The 13197-nt window shown below is 38.0% G+C and overlaps 1 protein-coding gene across 1 annotated transcript; it reads left to right on the plus strand.

Annotated features, from left to right (window-relative positions):
* Positions 1–6705: 6705 nt before the first annotated feature.
* LOC109807579 (ammonium transporter 3 member 1) lies at positions 6706–9814 on the plus strand. The gene is made up of 2 exons (XM_083069180.1): positions 6706–7752; positions 9046–9814. The coding sequence occupies exons 1-2, from the start codon at positions 6804–6806 to the stop codon at positions 9552–9554; spliced, it is 1458 nt and encodes a 485-aa protein (XP_082925306.1). The 5' UTR covers positions 6706–6803; the 3' UTR covers positions 9555–9814.
* Positions 9815–13197: the final 3383 nt, after the last annotated feature.

Genomic DNA, 13197 nt, shown 5'->3' on the forward strand with positions numbered 1-13197 from the left:
GAGCGTTAGATGATCCATCGACATGCATGGTCCACGGGTCGTCTTGAAAACTACCTGCTGGGGTGAGCTCGTTGACGAAGTCAGCCAAATGTTGTGACTTGATAGGTCCCCTCGGCTCAAAAGATATGTCGAATTCTGAGAGTTCGACCGACCAGGCCATCATTCTACCAGCAATTTCTGGCTTTCGAAGGACTTTTGCAATCGGGCAATCAGTTCGGATTACCACCCTATGACTTTGGAAATATTGCCTGAGCCTGCGAGCAGTGTAAACGAGCGCTAAAGCCATCTTTTCTATCAACTGGTAGCGCTTCTCGGCATCTTGTAGTGTCCGACTGGTAAAGTACACCGGTCGCTGATCCTTCTGGTCTTCTTGTATCAAAACAGCGCTTATCGAATGACCTGATACGGCCAGGTAGACTATCATATCAGAGCTGGCATTCGGTTTGGAAAGTACCGGGGGTGAGCTAAGGCGTTGCTTGAATTGTTGGAACGACTCTTCACATTCGTCGGTCCAGCTGAACTGCTTTGCTTTCTTTAACAGGGCAAGGATTGGCTGAGATATCTCGGCCAGCCGAGGAAGGAACCGTGAGAGCGAGGTAAGCCGACCTGCTAACCTCTGTACTTCCTTAAGAGTGCCGAGACTTTTCATCTCCAGTATGGCCTGACACTTATCCGGGTTCGCCTCGATGCCCCGACTGGACAACATGAACCCCAAAAACTTTCCACCTGAAACACCAAATACGCACTTTTCAGGGTTCAGCCTCATCCGGTGTTGCCTGAGCGCTCGGAACACTTCAGCGAGGTGGTGCACGTGGGCCGAAACTTCGCCAGACTTTACGACCATGTCATCAACGTAAACCTCCAGGCACCGACCGATCTGATCATGGAAAATTTTATTCATCAAACGTTGGTATGTGGCCCCGGCGTTCTTCAGACCGAACGACATCACCCGGTAGCAGTAGTTGGTCGTCTCGGTGATGAACTCCGTTTTTTCTTCATCTTGAGGATGCATGCGAATTTGGTTATACCCTGAATAGGCGTCTAGGAAGGATAGGAATCGGTGGCCGGACGCCCCATCGACGAGCCGATCGATATTGGGCAACGGGTAGGCGTCTTTCGGGCAGGCCTTGTTCAAGTTGGTGTAATCAGTACACATACGCCATTTCCCATTCGGCTTTCGGACCATGACCACATTGGCCTGCCACGTTGTGTAGTGCACTTCCCGTATAAACTGCGCTTCCAGCAATCGGGCTACCTCGGCCTCGATTGCCGCCTTCTTCTCCTCTCCGGTTTTCCGACGCCGCTGGGCAATCGGCCTCGCCTCCCTACTAATCGAGAGCTTATGGCAAAGAAAGTTTGGGTCGATTCCAGGCATGTCGGAGGGGTGCCACGCAAACAAATCTCGGTTGTCAAGGACTACTTGTTCGATAGATGCCTTCTCTCGTTCTGAGAGAACGGTGCCTAGATAAGTAAGTTGTGCATCAGAAGTCCCGACTTGGAGAGGTTGCTTTTCTTCAATAGGTTCAACTCTTTCATCTTGATCCATTCTGGGGTCAAGGTCGAGCGCCCCCTCTGACGATACCGAGTGGATACGCTTGGGCTCTTCAACAATTTCCGCACGAGGTTTCGGTAACCGCAGGCTGGCAAAATAGCACTCGTGTGCCATTTTTTGGTCGGCATGGACGGTGATCACCCGCCCCGAACCGGATGGGAACTTCATGGCCAGGTGAGGTGTGGACACGATAGCGCCGAGTCTGTTCAGAGATGGGCGGCCAAGCAGAATGTTGTAGGACGTATTGGTGTTGACTACCACATATTTTACCGGGATGTCACGGTATTCTGCTCCTTCAAATCCGAAACGAGTCGACAACTTGATATAGCCCTTTGTTTTAACCCGTTCGCCAGAGAATCCGACCAATGGTTCGTCATACGAGATTAACTCAGACTCCGGGATGCCCAACTGCTTAAACGTGCTCCAGTACAAGAAGTCGGCCGAACTTCCTTGATCCACCAGCGTTTTTCGCACAATGCAGTTATGAATTTCGACGCTGATTACCATTGGGTCGTCTTGATCTGGGTCAATCCCCTTGAAATCGGCGCTGGTAAAGGAAATAGTAGGCTGTGAATGCCGAGCCATCTCAACGGCATTGACGTGTCGAACGGCGCGTAGGTGTCTTCTTTGCGCCGATGAAGAAGAACCACCACCTGCGAATCCGCCTGCTATCGTGTTGATGACTCGCTTGGGTTGTGATGTAGGTTCCGGGTTTCGCCTTTCTCTGGAGCGGCTGCGCTCTCTATACCCGCGTGTCTTGGCTCTAGGTTCGGGGTGATCAGGCCGTCTCGACCGATCGGTACGCCGGGATGCATTGGGACGCTCCACGAAACCCTGTAGTTGTCCCTGCTTGATTAGATCCTCTATCCTGTCTTTCAACGCCGCACATTCCTTAGTTGAGTGCCCCCGATTACGATGATATTTGCAAGACCTGCTTGTGTCGGCCCTGGGAGGGGTCGAGGCTCGTTTCGGGACCGTCAATACTTCAGAGGCCAATGCCTGCTCTAGTATAGCCGCTCTACTAGTGTTCAGTGGGGTGTACTGCGGGTATCTCGGTCCGTTCCGGGACCTCTCCCGGGGGTACCAATTCCTTCGGTCGGCTTCGGGTATTGCCTTCGATCGGCCTTTCCAACTTGGCCGCCACCTCTGTTCTAGCCTGATTGCGAAACTCGGCTAACTCCTCCATCTGCATGTACTTATCGGCTCTTCGCCGAAGATCATCCATGTCTGTGGGCGGCTTTTTGCATATGCTATTAGCGAAGGGACCCGGCTTCAAAGCGGTAGTTAAATGATGCAAAGCGACGGCGGGATTAAGGTCTCTGATCTCCAAGGCCGCCTTGTTGAATCGAGACATGAACGCCCGTAGGGACTCCTTGCGCTCTTGACGAATACTGACCAGGGCTAGTGAGGTCAACTGGTGAGGACGGCTAGTGGCAAACTAAACTGTGAACTGGGATGCTAGCGTGCTGAAGGAATCGATGGAGCTTGCCGGGAGTCGGGTAAACCAACTCAGCGCGCGACCCTTCAGGGAGGTCGGGAAAATCCGGCATAGCGCGGCGTCATCTGTGGTACTCAAGGTTACCTGCTTCAAGAACACGTCCACGTGTTCGTCTGGGTCTGTGGTGCCATCATACTTATCGAGGGGGAGTGACTTCCAGTTGTCGAGAAGTGCTGACTGCATAATACTCGTTGTAAACGGATGTCGGTGCGCTCCGGTCGACATTGACTGTATTGGTCGTGCGGCCGATGCGTGGATGCCGTGGGCCGCGGCAGAGGTATTCGGGGCGGTCGTGTGCTGACCATGCGAGTGGAAAGATCCCTGAGAATGGGTTGTCTCGGAGGGTTTCCAGGTATCGTCTCGGTGTTGACTCCTTAGGTTAGCATTTTCCGCTCTCAAGGCAGCCATCTCGGCCGCGTCCCTCTCCCGTTGCTGCTTCATGGCAGCCATTTCTTCTTTCAGCTGTCGCATCATTTCAGTCACATTCGTCTCCTCAATGGTCTCGGTATTGTCGGCTCCCGATTGATGCTCCTCGGACTGATGATCTCCCATGTTGGTCTTTCTTGTCTTTACCATGCTTCCCTTCAACTATCTTTCTTTGATGTCTCTCAGTTCGGCCCCACGGTGGGCGCCAAAATGTACCTGTCTAGGGGCACACTCGTACTTTGCAGTGAGGGAAGGGCCGAACGAGGGTCTTCAGGTGAGCTCTTCTGCGCGAGGGGGGGGGGGGAGGTACCTGCAAAGTCAGGACAAACACGAATCAGGGACGGAGCCAGGATTTCAATACTGGGGGGCCGAGAATAAATAATATATAATTTATAATAAATGAAAATTAAAGTATCAAAAGCATATAAAAAAAAATATAAAAAAAAATTAAAATTGTTGGGGGGGCCGTGGCACCCGTAGGTCCCCCCTTGGCTCCGTCCTTGAACACGATATTCTAGGGTAATTAATAAATAGTGACATACCTTGACAAAAGTGACCTATTTATACTACCACTGATGGGCCTTGTCAGTAGTGGGTCTCTCCTGAAGTTTACCAAATTAGGTAATACGCCGCTAATAGGCTTATTATGCTTTAATCACGTACTTATCCTCATTAATCATGGTGGAGGCTATAATTATTATCTCGTCCCTCGGCTCGGCCTTAGGCCATGCCGTTTACACGTTTGCTGCGCCTTTCGGCCCGGCCTTCGGCCGAGTCGTCATATGTTTACTGTGCTGTTATACTTGATCGGCTTCTGTCTGAGCCGGTGTATGTCTTGCGAAGCCCACAGTTTGGTTCGTATCGATCTCACACCGAGCTGATCGCGCTATCCGACTCATAACATACTTTCGGCTGTAACCCGAGCCGGTGCTAATGTTAAGGCTTTTAGGGTTATTCACCTTGCATGGGTGTCTGACGGCAAGTCACGTGTTGGTCCGCGTGACCGATAGGGTCCTTCCGGTACAAGGATAATTTGCAGTTTGTACTCTTCCATCATTACATTTTTTTTTTACAACAATTACATTATTATTACATATTACATACAATATATATGAAGATTAGAGAAAATAAAAGACAAAACAAAAAAACTGAAAGGTGTACATTTTTTATTAAAATAAAATATGTTTATAATTTATATAAATTTAAATAGGATTAAAATTGTTTATAATTTACATAAATATGATTAAAATAATTTTATTAATAATGTACCATCTCCTTTCCTATATATAAGATTTAATTACCTAATTTATTAAAATTAAGAAAAATAGTTAATTTAATTGATAATAATAAATTTGTCTCAATTATATACTAATTTTTTTCTTCTAAAACTACTTTTATACTATTTATTTTTCTTAATTAATTTTTATACTCATCTTTCTTTGATTAGAATTTAATTTTTTTAAGGAGTTTATAATTAATGCATTTTATAAAAAAGAATATACTTTAATTAGAAATATTTTATTTTAAAACTAATTAATATGTAAATTAATATAAATTAAATTTTATATTAAATAACAAATAATTATTATAAATTAATTCTTATAATTAAATAAAAATGTATTTAAATATATTATATTAAATGTTACTTCAAATGACGCAGTATAATGTCGTAACATCAATAATCATTAATAGAGATTACTTTAAAAAAACTTAAAGCAATCACGATCAATATATACATATTTTAAGAAATTAAATTAAACTATATTTATAAGAATTTAAAAACAATTAATTATTTCTGTTATTTAAAAATGATATAAAAAATATGAGTAGGTCTGGTTTGTGGCAATTGGCAAGGTGGCTAATACGACAACACGTACCGTTCTCATCAACAACCCCCAATTGTCAGCCTTTTCCGCTAACCTTTTTCTTTAGAATGAATCTATATCTTATTCAGGGAGGGATCTACTTCTCACATTTGGGGACACGTTTTTTTTTTTTTTTTTTTTTCCCATCTTCTTCTTAATATATGTATATATATAATTACCAAATTGTTCATACAATTTAAAATATTATAACTATTTAACAAATTTGTATATTTGGGTTTTATTTTCATTATATATTTAAGTTTTTTTTTAAAATTTGTGCCACTTTCATTATCACTAACAATATTCTATAGTATTCCAATCAAAAGGAAAGTATTTTTCTTTTCACAGCTTAACAAAGTGCATGCATATCGAGCGACAAAGAGATAAAAAGTAAGGAGAAGAAAATATGATTAAAAAAATGAGACAAAACAAATACGTAATTCTGGTATAAAATTTTTAAAATTATATCATTGCCAATTGCAAGAATTTTTGCACATTACATCGAGACTCTTTCGTTTTTGTTTTTTTGTTTTTTTTACCAAGTTTTATAACAATTAACATATTTTATTCAATTAATTGACCTAGGTCTTCTCTCACTAAGAAAATTATGAAGTTGTTGAGCATTGATTAGCAACAAACTGATCTTATAAAAATTATCTCACTAATAAAATGTTGGACGTTGATGATCAATGAATGAATTTTGTACAGTTACAAAACCTGTCTTAAATGTGTGGATTTCTTTTTCATTAAATAAATTAAATTACAATTGTGATACAATTTTTTTTCTTAATTTTTTATTATTGAGGAAGGTATATATCACATGGATTAGAGCTTGTTAAGGAATGAAATAAGTGTTATATTGTATATTTTTAATTAGTTCTACAATTACTAATTTTATAATATAATTATTATGTCAAATTCTTAATAATAAAGAACATATTTTTAAATGTGTTGTTAATCAACCCCAAGCGTGTGGTTCAGCGGTAGGGGTTGATCCACGCTTAAGCAAGGTCAGGCGTTCGAATCCTACCTTGTGTATGCAGCACCTTTTGAGGTGCCTCCAACGTAGCGAAGAGATTCGTCACGTGGATACTCTAAGGACGAACAAAAAAAAAATGTATTGTTAATCAAATCAAATAGATTATGAGATATTTTCTTAAAAGAGAAAATAATTTGTTAATTCATTCTTTAATTAAAAATTATATTTTGTTTGACTTTGAAAATATTCATAATGAAATTTCTCATATTTTTGGTATAAATAGAAAAAATTATAAAGATGGTCAATTTAGTAGTTTGGAAATATTATTTTAATGGAAAGAATGTGATTGTATTAGCTTTAAAAAAAGAAAAAAAGAAAATACTGTTGAAGGATGAATAGGTTTTACATGGCATGCAATTAAAAAACGTAAGCACGTTTTATATAATGAGTTAGCAATGGTATCGGAGTGAAAATAAGGTGGCGATGAGTAGTCCTCCGGTGAATTCGTTGGCAGTGGCATACGAAGCATGGACAAGTCTGGCAGTCCCAGATTGGCTGAACAAAGGAGACAACGCATGGCAAATGGTGGCGGCCACGCTGGTCGGAATCCAAAGCATGCCGGGGCTGGTCATCCTGTACGGAAGCATCGTGAAGAAGAAATGGGCCGTGAACTCGGCCTTCATGGCCCTCTACGCCTTCGCGGCGGTGGTCATCTGTTGGGTGACGTGGGCCTACAAGATGTCCTTCGGGGAGAAGCTCCTGCCCTTTTGGGGCAAAGCCGGGCCCGCCTTGGGCCAGAAGTTTTTGCTCAAGCAGGCCGCCCTGCCCGCCACGCCGCATCACTTCAGCAACGGCGAGCTGGAGACGGCGGAGATTGAGCCCTTCTACCCGATGGCGACCATGGTGTGGTTTCAGTGCGTTTTTGCGGCCATTTCGCTCGTTATCTTGGCGGGGTCGGTCTTGGCTAGGATGAGCTTCAAGGCTTGGATGATGTTCGTGCCGCTTTGGCTCACCTTTTCTTACACCGTTGGCGCCTTCAGCTTGTGGGGTGGGGGTTTCCTCTTCCATTGGGGTGTTATGGATTACTCTGGTGGCTATGTCATTCATCTTTCTTCTGGGATTGCTGGCTTCACTGCTGCTTATTGGGTCGGCCCAAGATCCAAGAAGGACAGAGAGAGATTCCCCCCAAACAACGTCCTACTCACGTTGGCCGGGGCCGGCCTCCTCTGGATGGGATGGGCCGGTTTCAACGGCGGAGATCCCTACGCCGCCAACACCGACTCCTCTATGGCTGTGCTTAACACCAACATTTGCGCCGCCACCAGCATCCTTGTCTGGACCTGGCTCGACGTTATTTTCTTCAAAAAACCCTCCGTTATTGGAGCCGTTCAGGGCATGATAACTGGCCTTGTTTGCATCACTCCTGGAGCTGGTACGTACTTTCTCTTCTATCATCTTAAATTCTTCATATACATCACACACATATCGCAACTTCTTTACATCCAAATGTAAACTTTTCTAAACCAGACTTAATTTTCTGTAACAAATCTTTTTTTTTTTATTTATTCTAATCAATTTTTAAATTAAACTTATGACAATTTCTTCATTTTAACGCCATTGAATAATAAACTAATTCATTAGTAACCCGATGTTGACTTCTAATTTAATTAAGAATTTTGTGTTTGATCGAGACTGAAATATATATGATATACAGTTACATTAGGAATTCGAATGGAGAATTTTACTTTACCCTCCATGTATAGAATTCCCAAACATGATTTTCGGCTATAAATGATATCGGTCACATCGAATACTCCATTAATTTCTCTTGCGTCCATCGTCTTTCACGGTGCCATAGGAACCCTAATGATCCCAAAGAATCTATTAATTTATAAATTTCTGATTCTGGGTATGAAACTAGCTAGCTGGGAGATTCCACGATTGACCTTGGTATCTGAAATCTGAATAGAGTTGAATGCTTAATAAACTGATTCCTTAAATGCTTTTAAATTGTCTTGATTACCATTTCCTCCTATGTCGGGTTGCACGCATTTGTGGAAAGATAAATTAATTTGAAGAATAAATTCAAATTAATCATTCAACATTAATGTACGAGAAAGATATATTATTATATACTAGTAGTAATATCTTCATGACTTTACTCAAAATATTGAAGCATGAAACATTCAACATTTTAGCGGAAACAAACAGATACTGCATTATTTATACATACTATCAAAGACCAAATCCCTAAATTATTTGAAGTCATGCTAACGAAAGGCGTTGACTAAGAAATGGAAGTATTTAATTCGCGCAATTACATATTTAATTATTTTAACAATAGATATAAATATATATTTTATGTTTGTAATAATATAAACATTTTTATTTTGATTTTCTTAATTAAGAGGACACTCATCGTATAACATTTGCTAGTTTATATAATTTGAAAGAATGTGAGTTCAAATCTAATAAGTTATTGCAAGTTTATAATTTCAACATGCAATCTGTACTCAGATTCCAATATTAACTTGATCATTTTAGTAGAATAGTGATTATTAAAATTTCGTTATGTAAACCCAAGTCTAATTTTATGTCTGATACACTTGTCTAATAATATGTATGGAATATGGATCAAGTCTTGATTTATTGTTATTGGTTAATCATACAATTTTATGGTTCAAGTAGGTGTTGTTAACATTGGATGTTTGTGAACACTGAACAGGTTTGGTTCAAGGATGGGCAGCCATAATAATGGGAGTGCTTTCAGGCAGTGTCCCATGGTTCAGCATGATGGTATTAGGCAAAAAGTTGAAAGTCTTTGAAATGGTTGATGACACCCTCGCCGTGTTCCACACTCACGCTGTGGCTGGTCTTCTTGGAGGCATACTCACTGGCATATTTGCGGAGCCACGTCTAAGTACACTCTTTCTACCCGTCACCAACTCCAAAGGTGCAGTCTATGGAGGCTCTGGTGGAGTCCAAGTCCTTAAACAAATCGTGGGAGGCTTGTTCATCATTGGTTGGAACCTCGTCGCCACTTCAATCATTTGTGTGGTTATAAGTTACATCGTTCCGTTGAGAATGACCGAGGAAGAGCTTCTCATTGGGGATGATGCGGTTCATGGGGAAGAGGCCTATGCGTTGTGGGGTGATGGAGAGAAACTTAGCATCTACAAAGATGATACCACTCACCATCATGTCATCGCTAGTGGTGCCACTCAAGTCGTCTAGTCTAGTTATATCTACGCCTTCAATTCATCTTTCTTCTTTTCGACATATGATGTTCATTTTCTTCTCCTTAATTTGTCTCCGTCGACATGATTAAATGTACAAAGTCATGTGCAGTTATGTGTCTTGTTATCCTTTCACTTCCATAGTTTCAACATTCTATGCCTTCATAATCATGTATGTATCCGACTTTATGAGCTTGGAACTTGAATTAAATGAGTAAGTAATTTTAACGGTTTCCAGCAAGTTAGCATTTTTTTTAATAGAGGAGTAAAAACGTAATTAATTATGTTTTGATCACAAAGATGACTCAATAATTCTCCTTTTTCTATTCTCCTTAGATGTATTTTGTTTCTATACAATGAATGTTCTCTTTCCTTGGAAACATGTCTCTCCTTTAAAATCAATAAGAATGTTTTAGCCTAATCTTTGACTTATTTTCTTATCATGATTTTATCATTTCTTTTTATCTTGAATTTTGCATATCTCTAATATACTTATTTCTATCAAATGATGATTTATATTCTATATATGGTACATTAAGTGAGTTATTATTATGGGCATGACACACCAATCGATTCCAATTTTTAAGACAAAATCAGTTGGCATCAGGCGACATATAGTGATTGACATAAATATGATTGATCAATCTTTGACCTATAATAGTACAATAAGTATATTATCTGGTAGTTTTATGAGTCAAGTTCATAAACGTGAAAGGTGTAGATACATTGTGTATTGATAGTTATTAAGATGGTTGGCCTTTAGTTGTCGTCGTTCTGCCATAGGCCTACAAGATAGATCGGCCATGAACCTAGTAGCTAGATAAGTTGACCATGGGCCTAAGAGGGCACACAATCCCTAATTTAGAATCTAAAAGACAAAGAGACTAATTGAATCATAAACCAAACCTTGTTTACAAGATGTTATCGTTTGTCAGATATCTTGTCGATCGATCTAATTCAATGTGTCATGATTGATTAACAAGGAACAAAGTATCATGATCAGTTGATCAAAAACAATGCATCGTGATCGGTTGATCACGCGTGTCTAAAAATGAGATCAGTCACGAATCTAGGAGATATGTCAACCACAAACCTAAGAAATACATTGGTCACAAATCTAAGTCGACCATCTATGATACAAATTCAAATATATTTTGATCAACACTAAATTAAACTAATAGAAAAATAAACTAGTGACTCTAATTTCTCTTATTGCTCAATAATAATAACCCTTGAGATTTTGTTACGTGCCATGTAAGAAGCAAATGGGCCTTTCTCTTTTTCTCTAGACACAGCGGGATGAGTTATGGAAAGGTAAGCTATATGCCCCAACAACAACAGCTATACATTTAGTGGCCCCTAATTTATGCTCATTATCTCCTCCTCTAATTCCATTGCCATTGGGCTTTTTGAAGTGCTTGTCATTCCATCCTCAATAATTAATTAAATATATGGACGTGATGTCAATAACTTCGCTCCCATCACTAGCTTGATGCTCCATGATCTATCTCATTCGGACATCACTTTGTATTAAACAAAATTTAAGAAAAATAAACTTCAAAACTATGAATTTATTTTAAAAGAAGAGATTTTATAATATCATTTTTCGTATTTTTAATTTCTGCATCTTGTTTTCCTCTTTAATTTTAAATTTCAAGATTCAATAAACCCTAACAAATATATTTAATCTAATAATTTTATATAAGAAATTCACATTAGCAGATGAACTTAAATTTTTTTTAATTTTTATTTCTAATTTGAAGTAGTTTTTTTTAAGTTCTAAAGAGTTAGACTAACATGTTTGATTATGTTCAATGTAAAAAAAAAATCGCTTTTTTTAAGTGTTTTTTAAAGGTTGATAATTAAAAACATAAACTTTTTTTAATAAAATAAACTAAGGTTATTTTTGGACCAATTTTTTGAGTTTTAAAATTTCTTTAAAAGTAAAACTTAAAATAAGAGCTTTAAAAAATTAGAAATTTGATAATTTTAACTTAAATTTTTTCTTGTAGTACTGTATTATCAATGTAAGTAGATTTCTCCTATATTGTTATGATGTTTGATTTTGTTTAATTGATCAGTTACTTTGAACTATAAGAGTGAGCATGAATCCAAATCAATCTGACGATCCCAGGAAATTGAAAGAAAAAAATTCAAATTGGTTAAAACTTCAAACTATCTCTAATTAGTTTAGATTTGAAAATTTGAAATTCAGTCAGTTTGAGTCGAATATCAAATTTTGATTTCTAAGAATTGAACGAAATTAATCCATCCAATTAAATAAATATTTTATTATTTATTATTATTGTTATCAGTGTAAATTAAAACTTTCAATACCTGAGAATCCTTGAATGACTTGTTTTGTAATATTGACTTAATGAAAAATCTTGTTTTTAAGTTTGTAATGTTGTAACATGGCAGATTTGGAGATTTTATTTTGAGTCTGTAATGTTATTAAAATTTGACAATTTTTGGATATTCTATAATATTTAATTATCAACAAATAAATTAATAATATTAAACATTTTATTAGTGAATGACATGACAAAATATATTATAAATTATCGAATATAATATTTTTAATTTTTTTATATATTAACAATAAATTCAATAAACTTATCTAAATCAAATCAAACTAAATATAATTAGGCGAAATCAGATAAAATTAGAAATTGAATAATAAACCAACCGAGGAAATCCAGTCTAATTAAAGTTATAAGATTGAATATAAATATATTTCAAATTAAATCCGTGTGACTATTCTTGCTTTCAACAATGTTTTAATTATGAAAGCTTTTTTCCTATTATGTACGAATCAACTTAATATATTATTCCTGTTATAGAAAAGTTGAAATGTTAGGATGAGAAAGAGAAAGACACTAAGCATATATACAACTTATTTCAAAAGTGACTTTTAGTTAATTTTTTTAAAAGTTGTTTTTCTTCTTTTTCTTTTCATAAGATCAAGATCTTTAGGTCTTTAAGAGCTTTTCTTTAAATATATATATGATCCAGTCTTTTCTTTTAAGGAAAAAAGAAATAAACACCACTTAAATCAGGATATTGTTGTAATTAACCCCCTTTATATTCTTCAAAACATACATAACGTTTCCATAAAACACAAAGAAAGGAAAAGAAAAAAAAAAGTAAGTGAACACGTGAGAATTTTGGCCTTTTGGATTTTTCAATCCAAACAAAGTACAAATCTAAATGATATATCTTCTTTCTCAGTAGCAGTTAGCTGATCCTTCCTTGCCTCTCGTTCCTGATTGTCGTCGAAATATCCAACACGTCCATAGGTACAGTATTGCTGTATTAATGATGATGTTTTTTTAATCAGAATTTCAGTAACACGATGTTACATTTAACATACGCTTCGATAACTAATTCATGGTGGTGATGAAACTTTAATTCTTATAAGGGAATAATATTAATAATATTTATATTCTTATTTTAATAATTATAATATTAATAAAAAAGCATTTATTATAAAAAATAACGATTAATGTCAATAAAAAAAACATTTCAGGCAGTGGCCACAAAGTTGACTGGCAGGTCAACCACTTTGCACATTACAAGTGTCAGAATCCCACTACAGCATAACATTTCATACGTGCTGCACAGGTGATCCCATCATTATC

Source organism: Cajanus cajan, chromosome 2, assembly GCF_000230855.2.
Source record: "Cajanus cajan strain Asha chromosome 2, NIPB_CcT2T_4, whole genome shotgun sequence".
Classification (NCBI taxonomy): Eukaryota; Viridiplantae; Streptophyta; class Magnoliopsida; order Fabales; family Fabaceae; genus Cajanus; species Cajanus cajan.

What these genes read in the sequence shown, in the direction of transcription:
- LOC109807579 (XM_083069180.1), top strand. Translation starts at nt 6,804, where the DNA reads ATGAGTAGTCCTCCGGTGAATTCGTTGGCAGTGGCATACGAAGCATGG. An exon ending in TTGCATCACTCCTGGAGCTG is followed by an intron (nt 7,753 to 9,045) that starts GTACGTACTTTC and finishes AACACTGAACAG; the next exon opens with GTTTGGTTCAAGGATGGGCA.